The sequence below is a fragment of the Megalops cyprinoides genome, chromosome 1 (genome assembly GCF_013368585.1).
Source record: "Megalops cyprinoides isolate fMegCyp1 chromosome 1, fMegCyp1.pri, whole genome shotgun sequence".
In the NCBI taxonomy this organism is placed as follows: Eukaryota; Metazoa; Chordata; class Actinopteri; order Elopiformes; family Megalopidae; genus Megalops; species Megalops cyprinoides.
The window spans coordinates 45,187,306-45,215,132 of record NC_050583.1 but is presented as its reverse complement, the minus strand read 5'-3'; the positions used below and the strand labels follow the sequence as shown (position 1 = coordinate 45,215,132).

Sequence of the window (27,827 nt, the reverse complement as noted above, 5' to 3'; positions counted from 1 at the left end):
ATACACATATTTTGATGTGTTATAATGTACTGTCATACTACTAGTCCAGCTGCTTGTCTGTCTGCCTCAAAGGGGCGTAGAGGCCAAACCCCTTGAGGCTGATGCTGAATCAAAGGGGAAGGTTTCTCATTGCACTCTTTTCCCTTCACTTTAGAAGACAGCAAATGAATGAATATTCTGGGGCTATAATCAAGTGATTAGGGCTGCTGGGATTATAGGAATAACAGTATTAATCACTACACTTTCATATACAGTAATAATATAGTTATAATGTATGGAATACATTAGCAGGTGGTTAGCAGACTGTATCTGTAGGACCTGACTCAGTGAGTAAAGCAGCAGGCAGTGAGTCAGTGAGTAAAGCAGCAGGTAGTGAGTCAGTGAGTAAAGCAGCCGGCAGTGAGTCAGTGAGTAAAGCAGCAGGCAGTGAGTCAGTGAGTACAGCAGCCGGCAGTGAGTCAGTGAGTAAAGCAGCCGGCAGTGAGTCAGTGAGTAAAGCAGTAAGCAGTGAGTCAGTGAGTAAAGTAGCTGGCAGTGAGTCAGTGAATAAAGCAGTAGGCAGTGAGTCAGTGAGTAAAGCAGCAGGCAGTGAGTCAGTGAGTAAAGTAGCCGGCAGTGACTCTGTCAGTGAAAAAGCAGGCAGTGATTCTTTGAGTAAAGCAGAGTAAAGTGACTCGGTGATGTTGAATTACAAATACCGTACATCGGTCACATCTTCAGTGAAAAAACCTCACAATTCATTTAGGAGAGAGATAGGATAGGGGAACAGGACAGAGCTGGGGAAGGATATGGCAGGACAGAGCGAGAGAGAGAGAGTGAGGAAAGAGAAAGAGAGAGAGAATGCTTTATCGGCTTGGGGGGGTCCCTGGTAATTCACTGCCTGAAAGCTGGACATCTGGCATCTCACCCATAGCCGTTCCCATGGTGACAGAGCGAGGCGCAGTTTTGGAGATGTACTGTGCAAGTCTATGCTTAAAGTGGTTTTGGAATATTTACACCAGAGACTTTGGCGGGGGGGGGGGGGGGGGGGGCTGTATGTGGCAGCTAAAGGTGTGGAAGTACAGACTGATCCAGAAAGCAGGTATCAAACACACCCCCAGTCAGAAAGAGGAGCTCTCAAATGAAGACCAACTGGGGTATAATTCAGCCTGGGGTGGGATCAGGAGTGAAGCCAGGGACAGAGAAGTGGACAGTATAGATGAAAGTTTAAAATCAGCTCCATCTGAGCACAAGATGATAATGATAAAAATGATACACAAGATAAACACGATTACAGAGCAGTTTCAGCATTCAGCAGTGTGTGTTTCATCACACCAAGCTCCTCAGCCTTCATTTCCCCCTCTGTAGCTTTGATTATAGGAAACTTTGAAGCAGCATGCACCGAGCAGTGGTAAACACTGTCAGCTAAACAGCTGAGAACACTGATTCAGCTCTGTTAATATTAGCCTCCCGTAAGGATTCAGCATTTTACAGCAGATCCAGCTGCTTGTTTAAAGTCTGAAAGCGAAACAGAAACTCAGTATATGAAATCTCACAGAAATCTGGATCTCTGTAATTCATCGAGCTGTAATGTACAGAGGTTGCAATTAGGTATGAACCTGGCCAGGGAACATGCACTAATGCTATTTGTTACATTATTTATTTTCATTACATTATTTATTTGCTTAGTCGGCTTGCTTGGTTTATATTTTATATATTATCCATTTATATGGCTTGGCATGTACCCCTCCTCAAAGCTACTGCAGTATCGCTTCCCCTGATCTTTACCCACCCAGCACCATAACCCCTGCTTCACATCAACACCCCACTCCTCCTTAAGATGTCTTTATGTAAAACATTGTGATCTGTTTTTCTTATCCCTCACCACCACAAAAGGACTGTTGCTCCGTCTGTCTGAAGCACTCTGAATGACAGCTGATACAGTATGTCTCCAGGCAAACAGCGTTCTGGGAGATTACACAAGACAAACCATCTGCTCCGCAGAGCTTTGATGTCAGTCACATTACGGCACTTTACAGACTTGCTAAGGCACAGTGTACCTTGTCACTTAAAATAACATCAGAAAAAAAATACTCTGATTGCAGTTAAGGAACCGGGTGTGTTGCAGGTTCCAGACCCGGTTCCCATGTGGGGAATCCGGTCCTGAGCTAGCCACTGAACCTGAAGGGCTTCAGTGAATATCCAGCTGAATAAAGGGGAATATGCTAAAAGCACTGAGAGATTGCTGTGTCTGTTAAATAATACACCAATACAACAATCTGCATACACACAACAATGTAAACAACATACAACGTATAATATTCAGCTTTGGATTTCAGCAATGTCATATTAATATGAATGATGGGTTTACTGTTTCTTTATCTTTGGCAAAAGTGTAATCATAATAAACCTCAGACACAATATATACCCAAATGCATTTCACCAAACTGGCACTTATCATATAGATAAAGAGAAAACATTCACATCTCCAAATCATCTCCAAAAATCTGTATTCCTCAGGGAAATGAAAAAATGGTTCAGTAACATATACAGCAATGCATTGCAAAAAAAAAAACCTTTCACAGCTCACCCAGTCTTCTTCCAAGAGAAATACCCAGGGATTGTTGAGGGGCAGTCAGGCCTTGTTTTCTGTTTGCATATACAAATACAATATGACTGTTCAATTGCTGACTTACATGCTCAGAAGGAAGCATGACAACAATCCCAATTAAACAACATCATGGGGAGCAGTTGTTTTTGCAGTTCAACAAGAACAGAAAAAAACACACACAAAGGCACATTTTAACAGAGAATAGTTAGAAGTGTATTGATTTGTATCAACTCACAGATGCTCCACTAGGATAAACTTCCATTGGTTTGGTTATAGAAAAAACTGTGTGATCCACAGGGGCTGCACCTGTTATTGCTATTACCCACAATGCTTTGCAATAGGCTACAACAAACAGATGCAGCCATAGGATGAATGTGGCAAAACAGGCTATCCCAGCAGGACCAATCATCAGTGAATGTATTATGAGGTGTCCTGGGGAATTTGCGGTGATGTGATGCAGCAGGAAAATGAACTCAGAGAAGAAGCAGAAAGGAAATTCTTGAATTCTGGCTGTTTATTGTGTGGTCACATGAAGATGTGTCCTGGCAGACGGCATACCTGCCACCCCAATACGAGTTCATGACACATTATCAGATTGTGAAGTACAGAATTTCTTTCTCTACTCCTCTCTTTCTCACACATCACTCTTTCTCTCTCACTAACCAGATTTGATAGAATGAGTTTTGGGCAGTGTGTCACACGCTTTGGGCGTCTCAGCCATCTTTTCTGGCCTCCATGTTCTGGATGTTTTTTCCCCCTCTTAAAACACCAAAGAATTTTTAAAATGTCACGTCTTATATAAGTCTGTGAGCCCAATTTAGTGTCAGAAGCGCAAGCCTGTGGATTGCTGCAGGACATAGCATATGGAAGGCCAGCCTGCAGACAGTTAGCATGTAGGCTCCCTCCATATCTCACTGCTCATATCTGCACAACACACATTCCACTCCACATTCTCTCCAGTCTTCACTTTTCCTTATAAAACCAGGTTACGTGGCAAACTGACTTCAGCTATTTACTGACTTCATGAAAAAAATTACATTTTGATGATCATGCTGATTCCACATGTTGAGAATTTCCCAGAGGACAGGGCTGAATGGCAGAATACTATAATTAGGGGATGCATAGGGGTGAACCATCATCATGTTGGAAAATAGATGTCTCCGTCCACTAAGGAAGACTAACAAAATCAGAGCAGGGGTGTGGTTAAGGAGCACAGCTTCAGAAGACTTCAGGTCTGATGGGTATATTTTTGGAAATATACCTTTTAAATGAGTGAGTAGCTCAGAGCCTGAGAGCAGAGTCTTTCTAGAGTAAACACAGAAATCACAAACTCTCTCAGTGGCACTGAGCCATCTACCTCTCCTCCTTATGTTCTCATGCCTTTAATATTTTAGCAGTAATTGGAGTTTAACATGCAAATAGGCTCTTGTTTACCAGTTCCTGCTGGCACTCTGTGTATGACAAAAAACATGCAGTATTCGTCTGATCAACCCCCTTCCTTCTTGTTGTAAAGATGAGGCCTCGTTATTTTTAATAATCATTTTTATTATATTGAGAGAGACATAGTGATCCTCCCCTTCCTCTGAATTTAATAAATACAAGACAGTGCTTTATTTTTTTACAAATGTAATCAAGAAAATAACAGTCATTTCCAGATGAAATGTAGTTGTAGCTGGTATTCTAACAGCTAAGCTGTGCAAGCTGCCACTGGCATTAATTATATTTACTGAAGCCTGACATTTTTATCACATCCAGTTCTAGTCACAGAATTTATGTTTTACAAAAAACATTCAGCCCAATAGACTGTGACTGCATAATTAAACTGCTTCAACACTTTAAATGAGTTCAAATTTGAACAAGACAAAAGACTGCTGAACTGAGTGGAATAACATAAATTATAAATTATATAATGAAATAATAAAACAATAATGAATTTAATGTCATTCCAAACCTAAAACTCAAAGTGCTACACAGGCAAGTGGGATAGGGACATAATGCTAAAAATGATAAACCACCCAATAACACGGCAGAAGAGCTTTGTGTCTTAAGCTAAAAAGAGCTAAAATGTGGCAGTGATTAAACAGCATCTTTAAAAGCCAAGCAATGAAAGTGGCTTTGAGCGCACATTTAAATGAAGAGATGGATTATGGGAAGCCCCGGGGCACTTAGACAGGGCGTCCCAGAGGCGGAGAGGAGGAGAGTCAAAATCAAACCCCCTCTTTTCCTTCTCCACGTCTGAGGACAAACAGGTCCTACATAATTTGACTCTGAATATAATATTAATTTAAAATGGTTTAGTGAAGCATAACCAATGTAATAAAAATATTTCAGGAAGACCTGATTTTCGCTACCTCTGTGGTGACTGCATGCATTCAGACACGGGCTGGTTAGAGTGGAACAGTTACTGCTGCAGGGGAGTGCTCCTAGTGCCTCTGTGAGGGATTAAAGCCATGAATCATGGGTATAACAGCACTCTGCAGTTACACCTCTCTCCATACAACTGTGCCAAACATTGCAGTATGGAGCAGAGCATCACACCTTCACAAAACACATCCGCTTGCATAAAACTCATCCACCTGCACAGAACTCACTACACCTGCACACAATACATATACCTTCACAGAACACATCCGCCTCCATAAAACTCATCCACCTGCAGAGAACTCACTTATCTGCACAGACACATCCACTTGCACAAAAAAACCACACTCCCCAGCATGGCATGTCAAGGTCATTCTGTAAGGACACCTGTGCACGGTGGACCTCACACCAAATCTACCACCATGCTGCAGAAACCTTCAGCCCACTCCACCTTACACACTGAGGGAGCATCAGCTGTGTGGCAGGTTGGTGCACATAGCCTGAGGAAAGGAGACAGCAGAGATTCAGATGGAGGTGATGCTGTGGACCAGTAGGAAACATTCCCTCCAGACCAGCTTCAGCTGTGGGACTCTCCTCAACTCTCCTCACGTTCCACTGCCCATCAAATTACACTTCAGCCTAATCAGCCAGGTCATTTCACCTCATCTGATTTCAGGAAAAGGTTAACAACAGCACCTCCAGTACTTTGCTGAAGGGCACATCCATGCTACTATTACAGAGGAAACTCCTATAAGGCAAAAATAGAGGCAAAGAGGCAAAGCCGAGGGGCACCAGACAGGGGCCAGTGTCATCACAGAGCACTGCAGTTCCTGTGCTGCTTGCTGTGTGTTTATGCAGCCAGCTGCGTAGTTTATGTGTTAATTGGCCCTCTTCTGTGTTGTCTGTTTGTAACCAGTTGGAAATTAAGTAACATTAGCCTTCCCACATAATCTGCATTCATACAGGTCATCAGGTTACTGCTGGGACTCCTATCAACAAAGTGCTTGTGGTTGTTTACCTAACGATGGCCATTTATTTTTGGAAACTGAAGCATGTGAGAGATATGTTGCTAGCTAACACGTTACCTTGACTCAGCATCATTAAATTCAAGATAGCACCAATAATGTATCCTTCAGTCATAAACTGTACTCTCACAGTAACTGCATATAGCTGCCACTTTCATACACTGAACGATCTTGTGCTTTTTCAAACCTGAAAAAAATACCAGTTATGTAATTCAGCCATCAACTAAGCCAAATATGCCAATCTTCAATGAGTAGATATATATTCCTATTATATCTATTATACCTATTACATCTATTCGGACATACTTTTCCTACATAATGCCAACGCTTATAAGTGAAATGCCAGATATATTTTTTACATTTACTGTATAGGCTAATTCTATGCACTATCCATAACCACTGTAAAATGACGCTGTTGCCGGCAAAATCCCAGAGTCCAAAAGGATGTTGCCGGTTGATTGCTTGTTAAATGTATCGATCGTTGAACGGATTAGTTGCATCACTGATTTGTTAAAACTTTTTTTTTTTTTACTGTACGTCAGAGAGCGCTGTTTGAGGCTTCGTCATGGAGCGCGCAGCGCCGCAGAGTTTCCGCCTCCTAGTGTGCGGGAGCGCCGCGTTTCCACACACACGCACACTCAACCAGTCGTTTTCGCAGGCGGATGGATGCGCACCAGCCTCGGGGTTTGTGAGCAACTCGACAGGACAGTGCAGGACTCTTGATTACAGGCGATAAAGACTTCACGTCAAATCACCAATGAAAACTCGGTAACGTGGATTTGTTGGTCAGTACATATCTGCGGATCGATGAATACACCGTCGTTTCGCTGAACTGCAATCGAAGGGAAATGTATACTGCGACACATCGCTGCATGTAAGTGCCAGTGTTACATCTGCGAGATTGAACTTTGTAATTAACAGCTGTATCTAGTCCGTGCAAAGTTTAGCTTTGCTAAACTGCGCATGCATTAGAAAATACTTTTAGCCAGAAAATGTGGAATGTTGTCTGCATTTTGAAAACTGTGAGAATATTTGTTGTCACCCAGAGTTCAACATTGACCTGGTTTTAAAAGAGACAGATTAATGAAGAGATAAGGGGTGTTGAGAAGAGTCCCCTAGCACACACACACACACACGCACGCAGACGCAGACGCACACGCACACACACTGCTCTGAGTGACACTGCTTTTTTGGTGAGACCTTCTCTGCGGGACGGGCGGCACGTGCACAACAGGTGAAGCACAGAGAGGGTGGAGCCTCAGGTGAGAGACATGTTGGTTGTACCGGCTATGAGTAGTTCTTTCGCCCCTTGTTGTTCTGACAAACAGATAAACATGGGGCAAATGTCAAACCTCACACCGAAGCCGACGAAAGAATTACGCACGACTAGTGTAGTGGATGACACGTTTTTGCGCAAGGTACCAAGCAGTACTCTGTCTCAGGGGGCAGTAAAACGCAGTCAGGCGAAAGGGATAAAAACAGCTTTTGAAGGGAAATTGTAGGTTTGTAAAACGCCCAGAATAAATGCGGTGGGCAGTGGATAGCCCCGTGAGCGAGAGGAGCAGCGTGGCTGTGTTGGCACTGATAACCACCTGTGGTGAGCTTTATTATAAGTGTAGAACATGGACAACACTAACGGAATAAACGCAGAAACACTCCCGCGGCTTTCCGACGCCCAGAGCACTGTGTTCTGTCCCAATTCAGGCTCGTTAGCTTGTTCATTATAACAGCTGGCGGGGCGAATGTCTGATTGTTACAACAGAGACATGTCTTTGAAGTGCAACAGCAGTATTAGAGATGTGCTGGTTTATGAGACACTTTTCTCCCGCTTTACCGTCCGTCTGTAGCTGGATTCTGAATCTCCTTACCTACCGCTCAAACACCTCAGACGGAGTTTACATAAAAGCAACCTACTTTGCGCAATATACCGTGTTTTTATTTAATAATCTAATTTATATACATAAAGTTGTTTACGTTTATTTATGTTGTAAATTATTATCCTTGCTTTCTACAAATACTTCTATTCTAGAAAGATTCTGTTATTTGTGAAAACGAACATGGAAGTGATACTATGAGACAGTTTTTCCAGTTAATTATGTCTAGCTGTATGTATTGATTTAAGTTTTATAGCTGTAGGAAGGAGAGGCTTGTGGAGTTTTTAATATTTGATTGGCCCAGGCTCTCATTTGGAAATGGTTGTTTTAATGCAAATATGAAAGTCGATTTGCTTTTGGCTCTGCATTCTTCACAGCATGCACTTCTCTAGGACAGCCACATTGTGTTGGGGCATCAAGATCAACCAATGGAGAGCTCGCACTGCACTGCACGGCACCAATCATAGGAGAGTTTGCATTACACTGCAGCAATCATAGGAGAGTGTGCACTGCTCTGCTCCAATCACGAGAGAGTTTGCATTCCACTGCACCAATCGTAGGAGAGTTTGCACTTTACTGCACCAGTCGTAGGAGAGTTTGCATTATGCTGCATCAGTCATATGAGAGTTTGCACTGCAGTAGTCTTAGGAGAGTGCCCACTGCGCCAAACCAAGAACAGGTGAGTGCTCACTGCAGTGCTCCAATCAAAGGAAAGGACACTTTGTGTGCTAAGAGAAGATTGGCAGTCTCAGACGGTTGACTGGATTACAGGGGTGATGCTGATGCCATTGGAGGCCCGACAGCAGCATGGAGAGGTGCCTTCACTGACTGCATTTACAGTATCATGTGACTTCATCAGCACTGCCTTACCACTATCAGGCATGCACATGGGAAGGCTGGTGTTTCAGTGTAATGATAGTCTAGGGAAGCTGGCTGCCAATTACTGTACAGCTGCCCACTGTGAAGCCCCTGCAGCTCTAAACTTCACTCCTATCTTGTAAATGGAGTGTATGAGTGAATAGTACTCATTATTGAAAGAGATGGTGAAGCCATGTTTTAGGGTTTTGGTTTAATTGGTAGGTATAGGAAGTGCTCAGGGCCTTAGGTGGATTTGAGGGTTTTGCAGCCTATTGCAGGCTGGCTCAGTCTTATCCACGGTTTCTTTTTGCCTTCCCTTCTCACTTAGAACTTCATTTCTGTTTCTGTGTTTTCTTTAAGCACCTACCCTTTCTCACTTTTTAATGTAATTCTCCCTGGATGTGCCAACAGCTTCCCCTCCCCTGACTGAATGACATGATACTTTTATAATCTGTGTTCTGGATTATGTTGCTTCACCAGATAGACTGCCGCACAATGTTGACACCATAAGTGAGAGATGGTTTTTATTATGTGTGAGGTGAAGGGATAAGCTGAACCTCCTGAATCCACCTGTGGGTTCCAGCAGGTTTTGCAAGCTGTAACGTATATCTAGGAATGTTTTTTGTTAAGGCCGTAACAGTGGTCTCTTTAGCTTTCACCTCATCCTTGTCATAGAAAGGAAAACGCGTTCCTTTCTCAACTGAGGAATCGAACCTGCAGCTGTGCAGCCACCAGCCGAGCTCCTCCAGGCCACACTGTTCCATCCTCTGAGCCTGTAGGGCCCACCGATCGCTGTTCACATGTGCACTCTGACCTTTCTCCAGCTGGGGGCGGGGCATGTGTGATCTCTGCACCCTGGGCCTTGGAGTCAGAGTGGCAGGCTCCACCCCGCAGGGGCTGAGACAGTGGCATACAGATGCATCGTGGGAAGACAGCTGTCATGACTCAGATTTGTCCTCCTTGGCCTTGACCCCTGGTAGATGTCAGCTGTCACGCCTAATATGGTCATTCCTGTCATTGCTGATATGGACGTCGGGTGACAGGAGGAACGTGCCATACAGCAGGTCCTGGGTGGGTGAGGGTGCTGCTCTGTTTTACTCATTTTTTCCCTCAGTCTTATCCTCTAGCCTCTTGATCCATTCTTACTGAGGGGGACAGTAAAGCTTTCCTGCAGAGTGAGTCAGTAGGAAGCCATTTATTTCTGTGTGAATCACACCAGCCAGGCCTTATGCCTGTGTCGTTTCTGCTTTGGTATGTATTTGTATATATGCGCAGAGGACACATACACTGTTCCAGAAACAGGGAAAAGTTTGTGCAGTAAAACCCGGGATCTCTGGATTTTAAAATCATTTAAACAATGTTTTCTTTATATTAAATATGAAAATATTATCAGATTGGTTGAATTCTCCATTACATTACATCATAATTCCATTCAAAATGCCAGCATAATCCATTGAAAATATGGCCAAAGAACCAACATCTGGGAATAGAGTTGGAAGACAGTGGCTTCACAGGAAGTAGAGAAATACATTACAAAAATCAAAACTCCAAAGTTCAGATTTAACTCAGTTACCTTTGGTACAGCTCCATCTCTGTGATGCTGCTGTGAGACTGAAGTGAGACTGCTTGGAGACTGCTCGGAGACTGCTGTCAGAGTAGTTTAAAGCCCTGGAGGGAGAGGGTGGGGTCTGATTGATCCAGGATGCTCCGATTCTACATATTATGATGACAGAATGATTTAAAAAATGGGCCAGTCACATTACTTTGATCGAAACACATCACCTGGCTCCTGAGCTGGAATTTAGTGATTCTGAATGATCATATCTAAAGACAGGTACCTGGTTTGTTGTTGTGTGTTTTGTCCTTTAGTGATAATCTGAATGATCGTATGGCTTCTTGTTCTCTGTGCTGTTGTCTTTTTCTGTGCAGTAAGGAGAGAGTCGAGAACCACACCACAGGAATGTTTAAAGGAGGAGGACCATCATGAGTGCCATGTTTTCAGTAGAACGTTTGACAGACACTATGGAAGTGGAATTGGAATATGATTGTTCTGGACATTTTAGATCCTTTCACGTGATTAATTTGTCCAGACTGAAGTGAATTTTTCCCCTTTTTGAGACCTGGCAGATTAAAATGGAATCTTGCAGATTCCTGCCTGTGCTGCAGTGGGTTGCACAGCTTTGCAGTTTTCCAGCTCATGCCTCTGAACTCAGAGCAGCCGTGCTTACAGTGAGGAGATTAGACTCACAGCGCTGGCCATGAACTTACACCCCGTCTGGAGATACTGTCAGTGTTGTATTGTGTCCTGTTGTGTTAGTGCTGGGGTTGTGTTAGCATTGTGTTGTGTGGTGTTGTGGAGCTAAATAAGCTCCATCACTGTCTCTCTGTTGTTCAGGCTGAGCAGAAGAAACAGACATGTACTGTGCATGTACATGTACTGATGTCTGTTAAAAATCTCTCTGTGTAAAGTGTGGAGGTACAATATCAGGGTGGGGAGCATAGTGATGTCAGGCTGGATATTTACCTGTTAGCTCAGAATGGGCCATTTGTTCTGTTGTAAACAGTAAAACATAGGGCAGATTTATCAGCAGTGAATAAGTAAAATGACACAGGAAGTTGTAAACACTTTGATAGTAACCTGTAGTCATTTCTCCTTCGAAACAGGATAACAAGTCTGGGTCACATTCCCGAGCTTTAGTGGACTGTCTCATTACATGAATGAAAAATTGAGTTGTTGCAAGTTACATAACAATGGACCCCGATACGTCTGTATGATTACATCATTAATCAGTTAAACGGAACATCCTGACTGTGATCTTCCTCCCTCTGCAGATAAACACCCCGTGACCGAAACGTAGCATGCGTGTGCGTACCCCCGGAGGAGCCTGGCTTCTCTTCATCATCGTCACACTGAGGTGAGCCTTCCCGAATGATGAGGACTGCAGCCGGACTGCCCCGCTCACGCGCTCCATCCCTCTGGCCATGTGGGATAGAGAATAACAGCTCACACAGTACATGATACCAGGGGAAGGTTCTGTGTTCACACAGGGACTGATATTCCTGAAGCATGTGTGTCATTGTGGGATAGGTTTTACAGTCCTGTCCATACAGGCACAGACATATACGTATACATGCATGCGCGCAGACACACACACACACACACACACACACACATACACACAGACACACACACTCAGACCTGTACCCACACCAGTAATGATTTTGTCCTGCAGCCTGTTCCACCATTTCACAAATTCATCAGGTGAAAACAGCAATATTTCTGTCAGCAATTAAAAGACAGAACTGCAGAGGCAAAGGCACATCTGTAAAGGGGCTCAGCTGTCCAGCAGGGTGGCTAATTTGGCATTCGGTGAATGATGTAAATCAGGCCTGACAGATGCAGCTCTGTGGGGGGTGCAGAGGACTCACACATCTGACCCTGTCTGTGTTCCTGTTTCCTAACGATAATGAGCTTTAGCTCCAGGTCTCCCGTAAGTCTTAAATGGACTCTAATCTTCAGCACCAGAAGAGAAAACTGTATCCCATCATACAATAAACACAAATCCACAGACGAGCCCTGGCATGTGTTCCCTTCAGATGATCACATTTTTAAAAAACCCAAATGGCGAGATCCACCCCCGTCCTGGGCCTGTATGTGAGATTCAGTGTTTAGTGGACTAAAGAAAGTCTTTTATCGCAGCGGCAGGAGGCCAGACTTCACAGCGCTCCTCCACTGCCATTCAGCGCTGATGGGTGAATGTGCTTTGCAGTAGGATGAAATTAAAGCTAATCCCTGTGTACTGACAGCTGAATGTCTCTGTCGCGGGAGGCGTGTGGAGGCAGCGGCCGATCTGCCTTCACTTTGCCTCTTGGCTTAATCCTTCCTCAGTGTCTGCAGAGATGCTGCTCTGACATCATCAAACCTGGCCCAGTAAACCAGGTTCATGATGACAGGAAGCAGCATAGGCTTCTGAGGTGTCTCATCAGTGCAGAATCCTCCTGGCAGAAAAGCTGCACTGCAGTCAGGCTCTGCTGTGGGTCTTCTTACTGCACCCAGATCAGCTGCTGGGCTGAGCACATACTGTGCAGTGCAGTGTAAACGCTGACCTGAGGACAGGTCTGTGAGGTTTGCTAGTTGATAGAATACTGACCTGTAGACAGTGTTGTCAGTCTCTGTGCTGGGAGGATGGTGATTAGCACACAGATTCTTACTGTATCAGATGAAGCTGATCCCTTCCTTCTTGAGACCAGTGTGGCAGCAGTATATAACCATGTCAGTATTTACCTCAGACTCCTGTTACACTCACACTAACAGGAAGCAACGCTTCAAATGCTGCTCAGACTAACAGGAAAGAAATGCTGAAATTATACAGACTAACAGGAAGGGTGCACTCTAATGTTACTCGGGCTAACAGAAAGGGTGCATTCTAATGATAGTCACACTAACAGAAAGGGTGCACTCTAATGTTACTTGGACTAACAGAAAGGGTGCATTCTAATGATATTCACACTAACAGGAAGGGTGCATTCTAATGATGGTCACACTAACAGGAAGGGTACACTCTAATGTTACTCAGACTAACAGGAGGAGAATTCTCTAATCATACTGATCAGACCCTGCTTCTGCTCCTGCTTCTGTTTGACTCGTTTTCTCTCCCTGGTCTCCAACTGAGGTGGGGTTCAGATCAAAGGCACGGGGGACGGGGTGTGGGGGGTGCCGACGGTGGGGGTGCAGGCAGTGGGGGTGCTGGGGGGGGGGGGGGGCGGGGTGGGGGGCATCACCTCAGCCTCCATCTGCTCCTCCTTCTCCAGCCCTCAGAACATACAGAGCCAAAGATGCTTCCCTGACATGCTTTCAGCAACAGCCTCTCTCCTCTGTCCCTTTCTATCTCTCTGTCTCTATCTCTCTCCTTCCCTCCATTTCCCTCTTTCTCTCTCTCTCTCTCTCTCTTTCTTTCTCTCTCTCTCTTTCTCTCTCTCTTCTCCTCTCCTTCCCTGTCTCTCTGGAATATATCTAATATCCAGAAAAATAAAAAGGTATTTGATAAGCAACACTTAACTATTACCAAAAATAACCAACAGTTTCGTGTTCTGAAAGGAGGTACCCTTGCATGCTGGCAAATGAACCATAACATTGATTTTATTTAAAAAACAATTTACGTTCCTTTGAACTTCCAGTTCCTGCAGCGCGGGGTATTGGCAGAGCGTCCCTCAGGCTGTGACATATGGCCACGCACTGAGCAGCTAGTGGTGCCTGAAGGCTGCAAACTGACAGTTTTTGTGCGTCAGTCATCTTTGTGTAAAGAGGAACGACTGCTGTGACACATTTCCCTGGCTGAGAGTTTTCATTATTCTACATTTAAAAAGAAATTCAATTTAAGAAGAAATCTTCATCTCAGCCTCTGCTGTGTCACAGCGATCACAGAGCCTGGAAGTATGGATATGACAGGGAAATTGTTTTGTCTTTCTCTGGTCTCTTTCTTTTTATTTTCCTCCTCCCTCTCATTTCCTCTGTCCTCTTCTCTCTCTGAATGGACAGCTGACCATCAGTGGAGAATAGCACACAGGGCTTTAACTACAAACAGATACCTGGCACACTTGGACCCAGCAGGTGTCTTTTGGGTGGGGTCAGTGGATGCCAGTGGTGTGGTGACTCACATAGCATACACCACATTCAAATTAATGCTATGTGTTGTCCTGTGTGTCCAAGTGTGTTTACAACTCAACCTTACATTCACCTCTCCCTCTCTCCTGTCTATCTCCCTCCCTCTCTCTCCCTTTCCTCTCCTTTCTCATACACAGTACAACAAAAGTTTCAAACAGACAGTATCCCATCATTCCCACAGACAGAATTACCTAAGAGTGAGTGGCTGTTTCCATCTGCTGAATCATTTGTGTGGACATGAATCAGAGCACCAGGAGCATGCTGGGAGTCTGCCAGTCAGAGAGGATGCTGGGAGCTTCTTTTGAGATCTAACACTGCAGTGGTTAGCTTGTTACCAAGGAAACCATATGGATGAGAGGACTTGCAGCTCACGGCTGATCCTTGGGGATGTGTGTTTGCTTTGCAGTCTGTGTTACCTGAGAACTACCTGAGAATTGCAATGCAGTCTCTCACCTGAGAATAAAAGTGTGTCTTATTGTGGATGTTGGCATGGCAGGTGTGTTACAGAGCATACCCATCCAGAGAACATCCAAACAGATGCAGCCTCCATAATAAGCAGTAACAAAAGCTGCACCCTAATACCTTTTAATACCTTGTTATCATACGGTACACCACATTCCTGCCAGACCCCTCTGCTCTCTCTCCTCCTGGTCGCTTCTCTCTGTGCTCTGGAATGACAGCAGGGCCACTGCCTGTGTTTTAGCACAGTCTCAAAGCCTGCACATAAACACCCCCCCCCCCCCCCCCCACTGAGGAACAGCCTCAGGTATGAGAGTAAGTCAGGTGTAACAGTACAAGTCTGAGCTGCAACAGAAAGCTCAGTGGTGATAGAAGCTTCAGGCAGCTGAAACTGGGGAGAGGTGTGTGTATGTGTGTGTGTGTGTGTGTGTGTGTGTGTGTGTGTGTGTGTGTGTTGTTATTGTCTGCCAGGTGAATTGATGTAAAAATGTAATTGTAAACCATATTAAAGCACTATTAAGGGAGGTTTTGCAACTGCTTTGGAACTTGCTGTCATTTAAACACCCTTCAATGAGTGATGTGTGAAGTGCTGTAGAATTAGACATCTCCCTGTGTTGCCATGGTATCACTAGAACAATCATATAACACCTGGTCCTGTCTGGGCTGGAGAGGGGGTAAGATGTGACACATCTAAATACTGTCCATTTCAGGGTGTGCCACTGTAGGCAGTTTGGATGGTAGTTTGTTTTTAATAATACTGTATGAACATAATAAATTTATTGATGATTTAATCGTAACGTATTTAATGATATGATTACATTGCTGTGCGCTTTGAGGTTAATGACTAGCATTAGCACTATAGCAGAGCAGCATGGATTTTCATGGGGAGATTTAGCCTCCTTTTAACTCCCGTCAGTTGGGCGTCACTAGCATTGTGATGTCATGTGTAGCCCACCGTGCCATTTCCATCTGCAGGTGCTTTGGGTGGAGCTGCAGGTGCTTTGGGTGGAGCTGCAGGTGCCTGATGGACAGGGTGCCTTCAGTGTGGGGTCAGGGGGTCCTAGCACTCTCACAGGTGGAAGGAACACCGCCTCTGTGAAAGCGATGTGAATATCAACCATGTGACAATGTGGTCCCACCTCATTGTAATTCTGATATACTGTATAATTTAGTTCTGCCTTGCAGTGATTGACTTGTTTCTGGAAATCATTTCCCCTGAACAGACAGGCAGAGAATGTTCACCCTGCACAGGGATCTCGTGCAGAGAGATGGATGTGTGCTGTGCTCTTCCCACCAGTCTCCCAGCCTGCTTTGAAAAGAAAACGTTGCTTTGCTCAGCTTTGCTGAAGGATCTGTGAAGTGTCTCTGCTGTCACAGAAAATTATCTCTCTGAAAATAAAAACCTTTATCTAAAAATGACTCCTTTGTCTGAAAATGACTACTTTCCCTGAAAATGACCATTTTGGTTGAAAAGTACATCTCTAGCTGAAGTGCATCTCAGCTTGGAGTACCTGTGATTGGATGATGTTGGCTGGGAATAGCTGATTATGGCTATGATTGGCTGGGAGTGGCTGAGGATAGCTGATTGTGGCTGTGATTAGCTGGGAGTGGCTCATTATGGCTGTGATTGGCTGTGCTTGGCTGGGAGTGGCTGCGGATAGGTGCTTATGGCCGTGATTGGCTGGGAGTGGCTGAGCATAGCTAGGAGGGGTGTTTGGCTATGATAGTAAGATGGGGCCGCGTGCAGCTCTGTGTGACGCTGATTGTGCGTGGCACGCAGCACTAAGTGATGCTGAGCTCTGATGCTCATGCCTGATGAGGTTTGATGGTGTGAGAGCGAGGCTGTCCTGCAGGGAATGAGATCTGTGATGTCATCACATCACTGCGGACCCCCGGCTGGAGCAGCAGCTCTGTCACTCAAACAGGCGAGAGCAGCGTTTGCTCACCGCTCAACCGCTGCCGCTCCCTCTGAAAAGACACGCCGCTGCGCTATAATGAGATTAAAGAAAGGGAAGAATAATCCTCACTGATTGTAGGCCAAGACGCTGAAGACGCAATTATCAAATTTGATCATTGTGCAGAGAATATGCGGTGTCAGATACTCTTGCTAATGTGATGAGTGATGTTATTGCCTGAGCGTTCGGGTGTTTCCTGACCCAGCAGTTAGATTAGAAAACTGTGGATATTTTTCATTTTCCATTTCACTTTTTTCTGCTACATTCTCATTCTTGGTTTTGGTAAAACTCAGGTGTTGGCCCCTTTCATTCCCGTGGCTCATATTCCCCAGGACCCCTGTGCAGTGCCACTGGGGTTGCCTGATAACGTGCCTGTGGAGAAAATTATGATCTGTTGTTTGCAGATAAATCCAATTATAAAGAATTGCTAGGCGTCTGTTCAGACAGATACGTTGGAATAATATTTTTTGTAACTGGATTCATAATTCTGTCCATTTGTATGCGTAGCATACTGAAATGACCCATGTTAATTAAACTGTCAGAGAGTTCAGATGAACTCTGAGAAGCTAATTTGTATGGGTTTGTTATCACTGGTATTTGCTGTGGATAGTCGCATAGAACAGTAAAGGTCAGTTCGAGCTCTAGAGCAGTTAAAGTTGCAGTGGAAGGGGAGGCAAATGCATCTCTCCAATACACACTATGCACCTCTTAAATTGCACATCAGCCAATGACACAGCCAGTCCCCTCAGCAGGGCTCAGCCTATGATTGGAGGAAGCACTCATCCCATCTGAGCCGCTCGGCAGCCCCTGTGGAGGGTGTAGATGAAGCTGTAGCTGAAGTTGGTGGTTTGGTCAAAAGTAAATAAGAATGGTATAAAAAGTACAATGCATGATTAAGAAATAGATGAACATATTCTACCACTGTGTGAGATAATATATAGATATAAAGCCAGTGGGAATAAATCAGAATACAGAATATTTTATGAGGCGTATATTATGACACTCACTGCCTGTAATTTAAAATGCAGAAAATAAGCATTTCTCTTGCAATATTTACACTTCAGCAGGGAGGAAATACTGCCTTTGCAAAATTTACAATCAAACAAGGAAGTCTTAGAGGGTTAAATAAGGTGATGCACTTGCGTTAAACCTGCAGAGTGCGAGCCAAGAAGTGCAGTGAGTTTAGTGGAGGAACAGAGAGGCAGGAAGCCAGTGCGTAGCGCAGTAACGCAGAGGCAGGAAGCCAGTGCGTAGCGCAGTAACGCAGAGGCAGGAAGCCAGTGCGTAGCGCAGTAACGCAGAGGCAGGAAGCCAGTGCGTAGCGCAGTAACGCAGAGGCAGGAAGCCAGTGCGTAGCCCAGTAACGCAGAGGCAGGAAGCCAGTGCGTAGCGCAGTAACGCAGAGGCAGGAAGCCAGTGCGTAGCGCAGTAACGCAGAGGCAGGAAGCCAGTGCGTAGCGCAGTAACGCAGAGGCAGGAAGCCAGTGCGTAGTCCAGTAACGCAGAGGCAGGAAGCCAGTGCGTAGCGCAGTAACGCAGAGGCAGGAAGCCAGTGCGTAGCGCAGTAACGCAGAGGCAGGAAGCCAGTGCGTAGCGCAGTAACGCAGAGGCAGGAAGCCAGTGCGTAGCGCAGTAACGCAGAGGCAGGAAGCCAGTGCGTAGCACAGCAATGGAGAGCCAGGAAACCAGTGTTTAGCACAGTGTGTTTAGCGCAGTGTGTTATGTGCAGTGTGTTCAGCGAAGTGTGTTTAATGGAGGAATGGAGGGCTGTCAAAGGTGGGGGGCATTGCCCCCCACCCCCGCCCCCCCACGCTTCCCTGCATGGATCAGAGCCATGTTAAGGCAGCCAGCTGGCAGCAGCGGGAAACCGTGGTAACAGCAGCGTGGCAGAGGAGTGCGTGTCAGGATTGTTTTTGGCGATTTCCCTGTGTGGCCGCGGGTTGAGGATTATGGGAGAGGAGACGCAGTGTTTGGAGGAGAGAGGAGATGTGAGGAGCATGCTGGGTCCCTGCTGCAGCTCTGCTGAGCTTCCCCACCAGAGTACTGTGTGTGTGTGCTTGTGTGTGTGTGTGTGTGTGTGTGTTTGTTTGTGTGTTCTGCACTGTGCTGCAGCCCCATACTGTGATGCTGTGCGCCTGGGTTGTGCTGCTGCTCAATGCACCACAAAGAAAACAGCAAGAAGAAAAAAAAAACAAATCATAAAAAGCACAAAAATCAACAGCAGAACACAACCAACTATCCCTGTTTAACAAACCCTGCTTAAAAAAACCTACTACCCTGCTCAGCTAACACTTATTACCTAACTTAAGCAAGTTATGCTTAACTAGCAGCTCAGCTCCCTGCTGCTACAGTCTCATACACACTTTAAAGCCAGTTTAATATGCAGCTGTGGCTCATTTGCCACTGACAGGCTTCTCTCCCATACATAATCAGATACATACACACACTCACACACAATACACCCAGCAACACACACACACAAACACTCACACACACACAGACAAACACACACACACACGCACACTCACTCACATACATTTACAGTTAACCAGTTTGCAATAAACTGGTAGAACTATTCAAGGAATTGTTTTCAGTTAAAGGAGTCATTATAGCCCAAGCAATTCAGACCCAATTTCAGATCCCTTTTCCCAGAGGTAACATTCAGAGTAACATTCTAAAAATGCTGTAATAACTCTAGTAAAGCTCTGGTACCTGGACGTGAAATGGAAGTGCCTACAAAATGTGAAATGTGTTTGTTTCTTTCTTGCACAAAAGCAAAATTAAATGAATGAGGGGGAAAATGCTAACAATGAGAAATATTGTATATACATTGTATAGATATTAATTTCATATATGTAAAGAGAGAAAGCGTCGTGTTTCTGACTCTCTGTAGGATGATGGAGGATTCTGTGCTCCATGCAGAAGTGAAGGAGGGAGATGTCCTACCGCCCACTATTCACAAGCTGATGAAAGGATACAACAAATACCTCAGACCCTTCTTTGACAGTAAGAACAGAGAGAGTGTCTCTTTAGGGAAAGATAAGTCAAATGTAGGTATGTGACTGAGACTGACCGAGTACTGAGACTGCCAACTGCACAACCAGCATTTCCTAAATTTAAATTGTTGGTCTGATGTTATGTGTAAAAGAATATTCACATTTGATCATATTTAGAGCACTGTACTTGTTCCCTAATATGTCAACATACCATGAAGTAAGTATGATATTCTAAATATTCTAAAATAGGAATATTTTTCCAGTGATTGTTATTGCTGTGAATGTTTGTGCATATACAGCACTATAAAAATTGAAATCTTTGAAATCTCTGTGTTTTTGCTTGTGTTTATGAAGTGTGTGTGTTCCATCTCCACCAGATGGCCCTGTTACAGTGGGAATGAGTCTGGATATCGCCAGCATTGACACAATATCAGAGATCAACATGGTGAGTACATCAGTCAAGAAATCAATCAATCAATCAGTTTCATTTTACATATTGTATAGTTATCATTACTGCTTGACGGTTGCAGAAGGATATGTTTTTATTGGTCTCATCTGACTAGGCCAGTACATAAGGTACAGCATTCAAATGGTGTTAATAGCAGGTTTGTTGTTGCAGATTGGCGGGGGGATAGTGTGTTATTATTAGCAGCAGTAGTGTGTCAGACGCACTGCCTGCTGTGTCTATCCGCAGGACTACACTGCCACCATATTTCTGCGGCAGCGCTGGACAGACGAGCGCCTGTGTTTTAATGGGAATAAGAGTCTCAGTCTGGACGGCCGCCTGGTCGAGCTGCTCTGGGTGCCAGACACCTTCATCGTGGACTCAAAGAAGTCTTTCCTCCATGACATCACAGTGGAGAACCGGCTGATCCGGATCTTTCCGAACGGGACGGTTCTGTACGCCCTGAGGTACATGAAGTGACGGTCTTTACAGCGTGCCACCTACACTGCTGTGTTTACAGTGGTAGAATAGTGAGTAATCACTGCTAAACATTCAGGTGAAATTACAGGCAGAAGACAACTCAGAGAGTCAGAGCAGGAGGTGTGAGATGGAGCAGGCGGTGAGGGGGAGGGGCTGGGTGAGGGGGAAGGGGGAGCACCCTGGTTAGGATCAGGAGGAACAGGATGATAGGGTGAGGGAGGAGTTTTAGAGCAGAGGGAGGGGAGTAGGAGCAATGTGGGGGGAAGGATGGTGAGGGAGGACAGAGGAGACTACAGTGTTGAGGAGAACCAACCTGGAAACATTCAGGGAAAGAAGACATGTTTCCCTGTATCCAGGGAAAAGTGAGGTCTTTTCCTGTAGTCTGGGTGAAGAGAGGTATTTTCGGTTGCCATGGAAGGTAGAGATGTTTCTCTGTATCCAGGGGAAGGACAGATATTGTCCTCTAGCCAGGGAAAAGCAAGGTATTTTCCTGTAGCCTGTATAAAGAGGTGTTTTCCTGTAGCCAGGGAAAAGCAAGGTGTTTTCCTGTTGAAAGGAGAGCTGTGTTCCTGTAGCCAGAGAAGGGAGAGCTGTTCTCCTGTAGCCAGGGAAAGGACAGATATTTTTCTGTAGCCAGAGAAAGGATGAATATTTTCCTGTAGCCAGGGTAAAGTGATTTTCTGTCACACTGTCACAGTATAATACGTAACACAGTGACAATGCGCAGGGGAATGTCACATGTTCACCAGCTGTTTGTGGCTTCCTCATCTCTCTAGGATCACCACAACTGTGGCCTGCAACATGGACCTGACCAAGTATCCGATGGACAAGCAGACCTGCACTCTGCAGCTGGAGAGCTGTAAGCCCCACCCCTCAAACCTTCAGCACAGCTCTGAATGCATGCGTCAGTGTACCTTCATCTGATGCAGTGAAAATCCGGGGTGTGGGATAAGAGTGCTTCACAGAGCAGGCAGAACTACAGCATGTCAAAGTGGAGTTAGTGCACCAGCTTCACTTGCAGGCTGACATAACCCCCCGATAACACCAACCCCTGCACCATACCCCGCCCCTCTGCACCCAGGAACACCCACCTCAACACCATAAGCCCCCCAATAACACCCACCATTCTACCAAAACTCCCCCTGAAAACGCGCACCCCAGCCCCCCCATATCAGGATGAACTGAAATGCAAGAGATTCTTAATATAGTATCATGAAATATCTTTTCAAATGCTGCACGCAGCTTTTCTGCCTTGAGGACCGAATGAAATGCATTTAAATGAAGTTGTGAAACTGCAATGAAATATTTATCTCTTCTACTCACAGGCCCGAGGTCATAAAAGATTCACCATCATGCCTGATTTACCCATTTTATCTTAATAAGTACAGGAAAAAGTCACAAAGCGCCATGTGACCATTCACACAAGTTCACTCACCCATTCCCAATGGGCATTTTAAAGGGTTTTAATGTAACTGATCAGATCCCAAAATGAGTAGAGATCACTCTGCAATACAGGCCATTTCCTGTTTCTAAGCTCATAATTATATAAACTAGAAACTACGAAAATCAGCTGTTTCTATGAGGTCAGAATCACATACTGAACTAACCTTTCTCTTATTTCTGAGAGAGGAGTGTCCTGCTGAAAGGAGTGCCTCCTGCAGGAGGCCTTCTTTCAGCTGTAGTACACTGCAGCCCTGCAGTCTCAGAGAATATGTTATGTCCTCCAAATATCAGACGCTTACCATGAAAGTTTACAGTTCACAGCTTTCAGCTGAAAGCCAGGGAACCATTTTTAATATGCACTTAGTGCTTGTCCGATAGCTGTATGAAGCAGGAAAGGGTGGACCTCAGAGCACCTGAGGAAGAGAATAACCTGATTTCTGGGAAAGAACAGTACCACAGATATCCTATTATGACCAGGTATTCAGCTCCTGACTGGTCCACATACAGAAGACCTCTGACAGCACTGTGTAGCATTCACCATACCAACTAACTAACGTACACCTGTTCAGGGGCAGCTGAAATGCTTACCTGGTTACCTGGTTTCCCTGCATCACTGTGTGATTGTGAACTCAGCATTATCACCTTTACATACTGTTCTGAAGCCAGAGCTAATGGCTAGTGCTAGTGAGCCTCACTACAACACAAACCCCAAATGAAAAGACGAGTGTTTAAAAGCAAATCAGTCACAAATACTCTTACTCACTGTGAACAATACATGGTACAAGATCAATAATGTATGCATTTGTAGACTTATGCCGTGATCTAATGTATGTGGGAAAGTGTTTCTACTGTATAATTAACAGACTTTCTAGCCCTCGGGACACTTCACTGGTGAATTTGTAACACCATCTAAGCATTAAAGAAAGAGTACAGCTAAAGTGTTTGAAAAATCATTGTGTTAATAAATATTTAGCAGTACATTCATAAATGACTGGAACTGGCATTGGAATTGTAAAACCATAAATACCTCCATGCCCTTCTACTTCCAGTTTCCAGCTTATTCATATTTCAGAAAATGTATTGATGTATTGAACCCCTCAGTGTGCTGAATTAAAATGTCGGAATAATGGTGGACAGTCAGCGTGTTGGCATGTACGGAAAGGAGTTTTGTGCTAAAACAGTCCTCCCTCCGCAGGGGGCTACAACGTTAACGACATGATGTTTTACTGGACCCGAGGGAACGAGTCGGTCAGCGGCCTGGACACGCTGCAGCTGGCCCAGTACACCCTGGAGGACTACTACACCTCCGAGTCTGAGGCTGTGTACGAGACAGGTGAGGAGAGCACCACCACTGCAGGGGGCTGCATATGAGATAAAATAGGATTAACTATAACACAAGATTATTATAGTACTTTGTTAATCCAAAAAGGAAATTGTTTTTGCCAACAGTCAAGCATGTGGAAAAACAGAAGCACACAGCATGAAACATTAGAACAGTTAAAAAGAAGCACGTACCAGGTATTCATACACATAAGAGTAAAATTAAAGTACTACACTAATGAAATAGACATATTACAATATTGCACTAAATGAGCTTATTAATGGTTGTTAATAATATGGGAGAGTGGATGTAAAACACCACAGAAACCCTAATTTTTTTGTATTTCATAGATCACAAATGTCAATTGTCTGACAAAGGATCTGTGATAGTTGTGATGGACAGCAGTGTGTGAGATTTCCTCCTGTGGGGAACTGCTCCAAACTGCTATTCTATAATGCAGCTCTGTGATCCTCCTTCCACAGGGAACTACCCCAAACTGATCTTCCACTTTCAGCTGAAGAGGAGCATTCTGTACTTCATCCTGGAGACCTACGTCCCCTCCAGCCTGCTGGTGGTGCTGTCCTGGGTCTCCTTCTGGATCAGCCAGTCCTCAGTCCCTGCCCGCATCTGTATAGGTACCTTACCTTTCCCTCACCTGCACAGGTAGTGTAACTGTAACTGTAACTGTATCTCATTCCAACCAAGAGTACACATGAGTGTACCTCTATATCTCAACTAATACAGTGAGGGCAGGGTGGGGGCACAAGGGAGGGGTGGCTGAATGATGGGGCAGAATGAAGGTGGAGTTACAGCACAATGAGGGTGGGGTCAAGGCGGAATGAGAGCAGAGTTACGGTGAAATAAGGGTGGAGTTACAATAGAATGAGGCCAGGGTTACAGCAGGATGAAGGTGGAGTTAGACCCAAGTGAGGGTGGAGTTACAGTAGGATGAGGGTGGAGTTAGAGCACAGGCAGGGCAGTGTTAGGGTGGAATAAGGGCAGGGTTACAGCCGGATGAGGGTGGGATTATGGATAAATGGGGGTGGGGTTACAGCAGAATTAGGGGGAGTTACAGCAGGATGGGGGTGGGGTTAGAGCACAGTGAGGGCAATGTTAGGGTGGAATAAGGGCAGGGTTATAGTGGGATGAGGGTGGGTTAGGGCAGGATGAGGGTGGGGTCACAGCAGAGTGAGGGTGGAGTTAGGGCAGAGTGAATGCATAGAGCACACTATGAGGTCAGATCATGTTTCTCTGTCAGGCGTGACCACAGTGTTGACCATGACCACTCTGATGATGGGTGCACGAACCTCTCTACCCAACGCCAACTGCTTCATCAAGGCCATCGACGTCTACCTGGGAATCTGCTTCAGCTTCATTTTTGGGGCTCTGATCGAATACGCTGTGGCTCACTTCTGCACCCTGCACCAGCCCAACCAAGCCAATGCACTGATGGTGAGACCGCACCACCATCATCACCACCATTATCACCATCATCATGACCGTCACCACCAGCAACATCACCATCATCATTATAAATATCAAAATCATCACCATCACCATAATCACCACCATCATCACCATCAACACCAGCAGCATCACTATCACCACCATCACCACTAGCAACATCACCATCATAATTACAAACACCATAACCATCACCATAATCATCAGTTATAAATACCATAATCATTATAAACACCGTAATCATCATAATGGATAACATTGTAAAAACCTGTAATTGATGTAAGTCGATGGATACGATCAGGGAGAAGCACGTCTGCTAAATGCCAAGAATAATCACCATCATCGTCATCACCACCATCATTTTCATCATCACCATCTTTATCATCATCATCATCATCATCATCATTATCATCACCGTCAATTTCTTTTTTATCATCATCATAATCTATCATAATCATTTCATCTTTATCCTCCTGCTCATAATCGTCCGTATTCTTCATAATCCCGGTACTCTCAATAACAGGCTTCCTCTTCCTCATCTTCATACTCACCGTCACTGTACACCATTATACCATTATAATCTTCATCCTGTCAGCTCTTGTTCAGCAGCCAACTGGTCACTGCCACAGACTCCTCTGAGAGCAGATCTCAGATCAGCTGAAGGGTTTTTATTTTAATGATATGATTATTAAGTGAATAATGAACCATTAGTTTTGCTTGTTAAAATATTAGGGTTGAATAAGTCGGGATGCACAGCACCTTCCCAGAACTGTGACCGAAATGGTGAGATTGCGTAGCTGCTGTCCGTGGGTGTCGGGCTGGATGCTCAGTCCCTGACCCGCCTGTCTGTCTGTCCCTGCCCGCAGTATGGACAGGAGATGCAGGAGAGAGAGGATGAGATGAATGGCATCATCACGGCGATCAGTAGCTCAAAACTCAGAGCGAAGAAACACCAGGTAGCACTGGCCACCAGAGGGAGCACCACTGAGAGTGACCCCGCCACAGAAAGCCGACCTGAGCCACAGGGCTGCTGCTACAAGTCCCTGTCCCTCCTCAAGAGGGCACTGTGCTTCCTGAACTTCTGTCGGGTGGAGAACCCGCACTACATAGATAATTACTCACGCATGTCCTTCCCTCTGTCCTTCATCGTCATCAACTTCCTCTACTGGACCTACTACCTGTACCTGTAACACCTGTGTGCTTAACAATGTATCTTTCACAAGAGTGTGTGTGTGTGTGTTTATCTCTGTTTGTGTGTGTGTATGTGTGTTTGTATGGATGCTTGAGTATCTGTGCTGGAAGTGCTTGTATGTGTTTTGAGTGTGCTCATGTGTCTGCATATGTGTGTGTGTGTGTGTGTGTGTGTGTGTGTGTGTGTGTTTGTGTGTTTGTGTGTTTGTGTGTGTTTGTGTGTTCGGTTTGTGAGGTCTTGTCATGAGATCCCTTTGGGTAGGTCAGGGTACATTTTGAGGATAAAAGCCACAATGATGTGCTGGTGTAGGTTAATACACAGAGGAGACACATTAACTGATGATCAATGTGTTGGTCCTGGGGCAGGGATCTGTACTGTCACATAGAGATACAGCTGCACAGTCTCACACAGATACAGCTGCACGGTCTCACACAGATTCAGCTGCACGGTCTCATACAGATACAGCTGCACGGTCTCACACAGATTCAGCTGCACGGTCTCACACAGATACAGCTTCACGGTCTCATACAGATACAGCTGCACGGTCTCATACAGATACAGCTGCACGGTCTCATACAGATACAGCTGCACGGTCTCACACAGATTCAGCTGCACGGTCTCATACAGATACAGCTGCACGGTCTCACACAGATTCAGCTGCACGGTCTCACACAGATACAGCTTCACGGTCTCATACAGATACAGCTGCACGGTCTCATACAGATACAGCTGCACGGTCTCATACAGATACGGCTGCACGGTCTCACACAGATACAGCTGCACGGTCTCACACAGATACAGCTGCACGGTCTCATACAGATACAGCAGCACAGTCTCATACAGATACAGCTGCACAGTTTCATACAGATACAGCTGCACAGTCTCATATAGATGCAGCTGCATGGTCTCATAAAGGTACAGCATGTATATATTTGATTATTAATTGTATTACTGACATATTTGTTTGATTATTATACTTATCTCTTTACATAGTGCCGTCTACAGCACGGACAGTGTGGTTTGGCTGGCTGGGCCTTGAGGAAGGCTGTAGAGTGTAGGGATATTGAAGGGTGTGGGGAGGAAACTGTCCACATGTCTGTCTGCAGTTACCACTCTACTATTTCCCTGCAGTCAATAGAGCATTAAGTAATACTTCAGTGTCAGCAAACAAACATCTTTCCATGTCTCTCTTACTTCTGTGAGTCTGTGGCCTTCGTTTACCTCATTCAGAGCTCAACTTTTACTAACATTCAATAGTCATCAGTAACACTAGAGCTCACAAACAAAATTAATGCATAAATACACATGCAATTCACACATAGAATCCAGTGATTGTTTGAAGTGTTTTTCTACTCAACTCATTCATAAGAAAGCAACAAAATATTAAAACAAACAGCTGAATGTAGACATTAACAGAACTACCTGACAGCGTATTTATATTGGTTCTATTTTAATTACACAGTTAAAAACATTACTTATTTGCCTCTTTGATAAAGATGTCAAGCCTTTTAGGTGCCAGTTAAGTCATGTATGACACAGTAGCAATATCAGCTGCATCGGAGGTGTCCCAGCTAAAGACTTCAGTGCTCCCTGCTTTAAGCTTTGATTGGACCACATGCTGGAGCTGTTCAGACTGAAAAGTACACAGTAATCAGACACATATCCCACTATTCTCTGCCTGCATACAACAAACCTAAGG

The 27,827-nt window shown here is 44.9% G+C and overlaps 1 protein-coding gene across 1 annotated transcript; it reads left to right on the top strand.

Moving 5' to 3' along the window:
• The first annotated feature begins 6,627 nt into the window (after nt 1–6,627).
• gabrz (gamma-aminobutyric acid type A receptor subunit zeta) lies at nt 6,628–26,255 on the top strand. The gene is made up of 10 exons (XM_036527944.1): nt 6,628–6,850; nt 11,541–11,623; nt 19,681–19,793; nt 20,161–20,228; nt 20,478–20,695; nt 21,485–21,567; nt 23,347–23,484; nt 23,955–24,107; nt 24,731–24,924; nt 25,803–26,255. Exons 2-10 carry the CDS (start codon nt 11,568–11,570, stop codon nt 26,124–26,126), a joined length of 1,347 nt encoding a protein of 448 aa, XP_036383837.1. The 5' UTR covers nt 6,628–6,850; nt 11,541–11,567; the 3' UTR covers nt 26,127–26,255.
• The last annotated feature ends 1,572 nt before the right edge of the window (nt 26,256–27,827 follow it).

Excerpts from the sequence above, each read along its gene's own strand:
- gabrz (XM_036527944.1), top strand. The coding sequence starts at position 11,568 with ATGCGTGTGCGTACCCCCGGAGGAGCCTGGCTTCTCTTCATCATCGTC. Across the intron at positions 11,624-19,680 it reads TTCATCATCGTCACACTGAG|GATGATGGAGGATTCTGTGC; the intron begins GTGAGCCTTCCC and ends GACTCTCTGTAG. Across the intron at positions 21,568-23,346 it reads CACTCTGCAGCTGGAGAGCT|GGGGCTACAACGTTAACGAC; the intron begins GTAAGCCCCACC and ends CTCCCTCCGCAG.